At 42.1% G+C, this 8,033-nt stretch overlaps 1 protein-coding gene across 1 annotated transcript; it reads left to right on the forward strand.

Moving 5' to 3' along the window:
• Positions 1-3,923: 3,923 nt before the first annotated feature.
• On the forward strand, positions 3,924-7,479 carry evx1 (even-skipped homeobox 1). The gene is made up of 3 exons (XM_052016662.1): positions 3,924-4,320; positions 5,398-5,648; positions 6,946-7,479. The coding sequence occupies exons 1-3, from the start codon at positions 3,924-3,926 to the stop codon at positions 7,477-7,479; spliced, it is 1,182 nt and encodes a 393-aa protein (XP_051872622.1).
• Positions 7,480-8,033: the final 554 nt, after the last annotated feature.

Raw genomic sequence — 8,033 nt, forward strand, 5'->3', positions numbered from 1 at the left:
GCCCAGGTCTCTATAGTGAACAGGAGCACAGGGATCACAGCTGCCTTGTAGGCCAGGAGCTCTTTGCCAGGATTGAAGTCCTGATCTTCAGACACTCTTTTCCTCAGATCCCACAGGCTGAGCTGGCATAGCGAAGGTGAAGGGCATTTCATAACTGATCGCTGCCTTCATTAAAAGATGACTCTCGAGGTATGGGAGTGGTGCACACATCCAGTTCCACCCGTCAGCCCTATCTTCAAATTCTTGCAAGATTTCCTCCAAAAGGTATACCAAATTCCTTCTTAATGGACACAATGAAACCTGTCTCCTTCACATCTGCAGGCAGTGCATTCCAGATTCCAACATGTACTGTGCAAAAACACTTTTCCTCATGTAACTCATAATTCTCACCTTGTCACAGTCAGGGCAATAATGTCAATGTCAGAGCATCTGAGTTCCCAGGCTGTGATACTGGAGCAACATTCAAGTCTATCACTATTTGGACTGACACTCCTGGTCATACTGAGAAGTGGAAAATACCTGCTAATGACTTCCTTTAGTATGAGATGGCTACCACGTGGGCTCAACCAGCAGCAAAGGGATCCAAGGTGAATAAAAACCAGGCTTTGCTACTTGGACATGAACATATGAGCAGACTTGCACAAAGGTGTCTGTCAGCTTGTTAGCACTCGCTCACACATACTGGTGAGCTCTAATACAGATGACCTTGCCCATTGCCTGCTCCCCTTACCTACCTTCTGATGGACCCCTCTCGGTCTCAATCCTTCCCAATCCTGAATCTCCCCACTTTGGTGTCCCCTCCCATCCCCTAACCTCTTCCCGCCCTCCCTCAGTGTTCCTCCCTCCAACCCTTACCGAGGCAAGGTGGTAGCCCACACTGTTCACAAGATGGTGGGGGTCTGCCAAAGGGCAGCCTTTGGAAAAAGGGTATGCCCCTGTCATTCTGGTCTAACCCTTGGCCTGAGGAACTGCTACTTAGGGTGGTGGAAAGTGGGTACACACACCATTCCCAACCTGAGGGCACATACCACCAGACTTAAGGACAGCTTCTACCCCACTGTGATAAGACTATTGAACGGTTCCCTTATACAATGAGATGGACTATGACCTCACGATCTACCTTGTTGTGACCTTGCACCTTATTGCACTGCACTTTCTTTGTAGCTGTGACACTTTGTACTGTTATTGTTTTTACCCGTACTACATCAATGCACTCTGTACTAACTGAATGTAACTGCACTGTGTAATAAATTGACCTGTACGTTCAGTTTGTAAGACAAGTTTTTCACTGTACCTCGGTACAAGTGACAATAATAAACCAACACCAATACCAATCTACCACCCAAGCAAATCCTCCCTTTGTGAGTTTTGCTCTCGCACCATCAGCCTTCCTGCACCCCTGCTTCATCCATCCCACCTTTCACTAAAAGGTACATGGCTCTGTGGGTCATGACTCTACAAGTAACGCATGGAACCTCATTAAATGTGAAGAAGATTTCACCCTTTCACACCCTGACTTCCAGTCTTCTACCACCCTCTGGGTGAAAATGTTTTCCTCATCTCTCATTATATTCTTCTGCCACTTAGTTTAAATCCATATCCCTGTTTTATGAATACTCCGCTACTGGAAAGAGGTTCTTCCAATTTACTCTACATGTGCCCTCTGTAATGATATGCAATAGTCTTCCCACAGCCTCCTCTGTTCCAAAGAACAATCCCAGTGTGTCCAATCATTCTTTGTAGCATTTCTGTTTTGCAGCCAATTAATTTTATTTTTGTGTTTGCACCAGTGGATCTGGTGAAGAACAGCTTCCTCTGATCTGTGTTTTTTAACTGCTCTTCTCTATTTCTGGTTTGTAGCCAATCCATGTAATTTCATGCAGGGTTTTGCTCTTAAGAAAGTCTAATTTTGAATAAAGGCAATTAGAAATAACTTGCATTTATATACTGGCATTCTTAGCCTTAGAATGTTCTAAAGCACTTTATCGGCAGTTAATTAGTTAATTGCTGTTGAAATGTGATCAAAGCTTTAGAGCAACCTAATGTGGCTCCCTACATTGAAAGCAATGGGATCATGACTATTTTCATTGTAATTGTGGGAATATCTATTTTCTCAGAACTTAAATCTTTCCCACAACCCACATTGTCAATTTAACACCTTTTACTCCAGGTTTGAAATTTTATTTCAGGGTTATCCATTCAACTATCTCCACACAACAATGATAGAATGCATTTCCCCGTGATAATAAACTACTTAATCACCCATTGATCTTGGAGTGCAGTTGCTCTCTTCTGGACTGACGCTTCTAAACCATCCCCTTAGATGGCGTCCATACGTCACTTGGCCTGCAGTGACCTGTTTACAATTGGGATATGTTCTTTCATCGCCAATCAACTTTGTGGCAAAGAAGTTCACACACAACCGATAACAACTAATAGAATTTTTTTCCCATTTGAAACAATTTTGGCTAATGATGATCTTTAATTTCGTTTTTGTTCCATATAGAAATTGTTAAGGATGATGCATCTTTAGGTTTAGTTATCTGAGCTGGAGGTGGTTTACTAACACATTAATATCTCCTACAGAAGCTGCTATTTCTATTGCGGGAGAAACAGCATTCGATAAGTGCAGGTCATAAAGCAAAGTAAATTAAACCACTGGACGAGAAACAGAATAGGAATCCAAGGCAGAATGTTTATCTGCATTTTATTTGATTTTAGGGGAGGGTGAGGAGATCCTCGACAAAACAGAAATGGACTTAGGCGGAAACAACGTTTAAAAATTCCGACTTGCCCAAAGAATGTTTTAAAACGTTAATGCTATTTGTAGTGGGACACCTCAGCAAGATATGTAATTCAAATAATAAATGCATTACATATGTTTATTCTCAAGACATATTTTCAAAAGATGTGGAAATGTAAACAGTCGCTAATGGCGTTAATCTTTGATGCATTGCTGGTGAATTCTATTAAATAGCATCGTGCAGTTCCTTCAATTTCTACGACTGTGCAAATGCTCCAATATTCCGAAGGAATTTTCTGCATCTAAGAATGCGTACCCGCAGCCTTACGCAATAATTCGTCCTTTATTGATGAAGTTTTTGTTACAATATTGCGGTGAAAGGGGAAAACTCTTGAAAATGATGTGCAATTTTTTAATATGGAAAATACACTGCATAAAAATCCCGTCAGGGTGGGAAAATAGTGGATTTTTTTCATTATTTATATTCATGATGCAAGTGATCCCGCGAATGTGTATAGTTACATACGTTTAAAGTTGGAGTGACAACTTGCATTTGTGTTTCCTACAATGCAGTCATTTTACAAAGGCTGGGAAAAAAAGCAGTAACGGAATTAGAAACGTTTTTTATTCCACTGAAAAGATAAAAAGAATTGCGTTTAATGATTTTGTACATGGTGCGTTCGGGGTTGACTATACATAGTAGAGGTAAAGGAAAGTTTACGAAGTCCTTGTTCCCATCTCCCCTGAGGTGTTGTGATGTTGTGGACTCTCTCATTTGTGGGAGCTGTTCAATACGTTTCGCACTTCCTCCCTCTCCATATACTTGCGTGTAGACAACAGCGACAAGATCCAGCTCCTTTCATCTTCACGGTGGCAGGCGTTATCTCCTTGTAAACCGGTTGTAATCAGTTTGTTGGCGTCACCCGAGTACTTTAATGACGATTACAGCATAAGAATGACAGATTAGAAAGAGCAGGCAATGGTGATCTTTCCCAGACCCTCAGTGCTTCCGAGTGGAGAGCTCACATCAGAAGGTCATCATTATATCTCCGCTTCCCCCCCCCCCACGCACACAACCCACCGCCCACCCCCGCCCCCCCCCCACCCCAGGTTCCCTTGAACTGTGTCCTTTTGCTTGTGTTTCTCTGCTGGCTCTGATTTGATCCCAGATCTGTGTACAATGGAATCAAGAAAGGAGATGCTGCTGATGATGGAGCGAGGTCAGCCTGGAAATCCAGTTGGCAGGAGGTTGCCGAATTTGTCAGAACCAGCTGGAAGCCCAGTAAATGAGTCCCATGAAAATGTGGTCCACAGGAGTTGTTTGAGCCCCAGGTCGGCGCCTATGACACTGGAGAGCGGAGACGAGGAGATCGATGCCAGGACCGACGTTAACACCCAGATGAGACCGGGTTCAAGACACCCCGTCCCGGACAAGTCGTCATCGGACGGCTGCTCGGCAAAAAGTAAATCGCTCTCCGTCCAAAACAGTCCGGAAACTGAGTCTGATTATTATGATGAGATAGATGTCAGTTGTACGCCGGGAAATCAAGGAAACCAGGCAAACAAAGGTAATGATCGTTTTCAGTTCTAGTAGAGGAGTTACACTCATAGCATTACAGTATATGATGTAGAATTGGATTCATTTTTGAGTGTTTTTTTTAAACTAGTCGACTGTATGCAGCAATTATATGACTGAATATTTAGATTAGAAAATGCAAAAATTAGACTCACTGATTTATAAATTGTTCCTGACAATTGTTCAAAATATTGTTTCAAATGATCATTTATTATCATTTCCATTTAAATTGTACAAATTAATTATACATGCTGTTTAATGAGGTCCTTTTCATTGGTTACCTTCTCGCAGTTAACAACACGATTAGATTGACTTTTGCTATTATAAAAACACTTCTGTAAAACCTGCAACCAAGAGGGAAAAAACAATAGATTGGAAGAGCGAGGAACTCATTGCCATTTTATTTGGTTTCCTTGATGGAGTACGGAAACTCGTTTAAAGACCGTAAAATGATTATTGAATCCCGGGTTCAGAGGAGTTAACACCTTGCGAGTCTTCAGATTGTCACTTTCCAAGGTTCTTGTCGGCGCCAGCTCGGAAATAGGTGTCTACAGATGAGCATCAATGGGAAGCCGGCGCATATGAAAGCACTTCAGTCAGCAAGCAGCCAGCATCCACTTTATAGTCACATTCAAGGCAGGGGAAACAGAGAAAGAAATATTTTTTCAAAAAAGGAGTCCATTTCAAATGAGCTCAAGAATTATCTCTACATTTTGCGTTAACCGATTTGGTCCGCTATAAATCCAGGAGTTAGTAGTGTTGAAACTGAAGAGCCTGGTTCTTCGGTGACACAACTAAAAAAAGGCCAACCGAGGCACAAAGGGCGACTCATCCTACAGATCATTTTGGTGTACAGCATATAGGTATGATGTTAAGTCTAGTTTTCAGTATTATAACTATGCTAAAACTAAGGTCAACTCTTGATTTGCCTTCATCTCCCTAAGAGATCTAACGTTTTCGGACAGAAGTTAAATTAAACTTGGATCAACAACACGAATACAAAACAGAGAGAGGACATATCTCGTTGGGTGTACATTCCTGTTTTATTTTTGCATTGCCGCTATTGTAACACGTTTAGCTCTGGCTCTCGTTTCAGGGCACTCTTCCGATCCGATGGACAGTAACGGCGGTGCAGAGCTTCCCAAAGTATCCGGCTCTCAAAACCTGATCAGCGGCGGTGGAGCCGATCAGATGCGCCGCTACCGAACTGCTTTCACTAGAGAGCAGATCGCCAGACTGGAGAAGGAATTCTACCGAGAAAATTACGTTTCCAGACCCAGGAGATGCGAGTTAGCAGCGGCTTTAAATTTGCCAGAAACCACTATCAAGGTGAACGGAGACAGTGCAAGATGAAATGTCTAAGCTAATCGTGATTGTAAGCAATATGGCCAGATATATGAACAACGGCAGCAATTGCCAGTAGTTTGAAACAACTTGGTCCAGCTAAAGAGTAAATGAGAACCAAGGCCTGCCATGAATCAGTTTATTAACAACAAAGTAAATGTATTGTCCAAGGCAATGGCCCTTTGTTCGGTATCGGTAATGTAAATATTCATTCAGTACACACACACATTCTTTGAAATAACAGTTATCTATAGATGCCCGACATTTCAATTCTGATAGCCATAATATTATTTACTTGCGATGCATTATTCCACATTGAAGGTAACAAAACGAAATACAGAGGAACATACAAAATATTTGTTATGGGAAAAAGTGGAATAATTTTTAAATCACAAATCTGGACTGAGCATTGTTTGTTAAGTAAAATCTCGTCGACGAGATTTATGATAAATATGAATTTTAAGGTATAAAACTCAAGTATCTTCGAGTATCAAGGGTGATGACAACAGATGCGTACTTTCAAATTTGAAATCATGATAAAATACGATAGTTGCTCTCTTTTCTCCTTTCTCCTTCCGATAGTTTCTATGCTTTAAGAAACAATGCTTCTTAAATAAGTCATTATTTTGCAAGCTCTATCTATTCTAACGGTGTGCAGTGCGTTTCGGCGGAGGGGGGTGAAGGGGGTTTATGTCGTAGAGTGTAACACAGCAGCTCTCAATGGGTTAACGCCAATGTATGTAGAGTCACTGGAGGATTTTCTACACGGAACGCGTTTACCTTTCACAAACACACACGAAGTGTTGACAAAAATGGCGATGTATTTAAATTTTATTGGCACCTTTCTCCGTACTTTGGGAGTATCGACTTGATTTGAGCTTACGGCAATTTTTAACCTAATTTAATGGTTACAGAATGAAATGTCAAGTGTGCCAAAAAATAGTCTAGTAAAACCCGGGTCATAAATTTTCAAAGAATAATGCTCAGTATGACAGTGCAGGGATCACTGAACGACAGTATTTTGCATATTTCGTTTGCAGTGTTTGAAATATTCAATCCTTCTACAATTTAGCACCCATGCACTGAAAACCTAAACTAATTTGCTCTTTGAGATTTTAAAAAATAGGACAAATGTTATTCCTATAGTAATTAGATCAGAAATGTAAATGTAGGGCCGTCTATAATCTGCGGAGATGACAAAAACATTTCCGTGTTGAACGGTTCAAGTCAAACTGAACGATGACTGCATCAACCTAATTATCTCTGTTTAAATCATTTTAAGGTATGGTTCCAAAATCGCAGAATGAAGGACAAGAGACAACGTTTGGCGATGACCTGGCCTCATCCCGCCGATCCTACTTTTTACACTTACATGATGAGCCACGCAGCGGCCGCTGGCAACCTGCCGTACCCCTTTCCGTCACATGTACCTCTTCACTACTATCCTCACATGGGTATGTCTGCAGCGTCAGCCTCAGCGACCAGTCCCTTCAGCGCTCCTCTGAGACCCCTGGACACTTTCAGAGTTCTTTCTCACCCTTACCCGCGGCCGGAATTGCTGTGTGCATTCAGACACCCCTCCCTGTATCCTTCGGCCACTAACCATGGACTTGGCAGCACCGGCAGTAGCCCTTGCTCATGCCTAACGTGCCATAGCAGCCAATCGAACGGGGTGGCACAGAGACCTGCAGGGACTGACTTCACATGTGCATCAACCTCTAGAACTGACACATTCCTCACCTTCACACCTTCTGTGTTGAGCAAGGCTGCTGCAGTGTCCCTGGACCAGAGGGAAGAAGTTCCTTTAACGAGATAAGACAATAGCTTGAAGCATGCATTAACACATTATCTTCCAAATGTGCACACGTTTCCTTCTTGAAAGAAGGGTTTGAACATTAAAGGAAATGGCGGGTATCTGGATGACTGGATCTGGTTTCGAAAGCTCCATCACATCCCTGCAGGACAACATCTTACACTTTTAGCCATAATGGATTATAATAATCTTATCTTCATCCTCTGCCAAGTGTGTCCTATGCTGATGAGAATATTCTAGTCGTGTACGTGTTTAGTTGGGGTTTTAATAGTAAATGTATGATAATATCCTCATCATAGAAACCTGGTGTCAGACGCTAACAAGCCACAATGGGATGGGTAACTGAGCCACTCCACTTCAGAATCCTGTTTGGAGACCGAAAAATTGATCGAATGTGTTTCTTGTTTTTATCATAGTAGCTGACGTTTAAAATTATCTTGCGTTGGTGAGAGTGGACGACTCTCCTGGCAGCAAAGATATCCGTACCGTTCTCGAACTGCAAGGTGATTTTAGATCTTTACACGGAGAGCTTCGTTGGGCCAAACGAGTATCATGTA

Source organism: Pristis pectinata, chromosome 5 (assembly GCF_009764475.1).
Source record: "Pristis pectinata isolate sPriPec2 chromosome 5, sPriPec2.1.pri, whole genome shotgun sequence".
In the NCBI taxonomy this organism is placed as follows: domain Eukaryota; kingdom Metazoa; phylum Chordata; class Chondrichthyes; order Rhinopristiformes; family Pristidae; genus Pristis; species Pristis pectinata.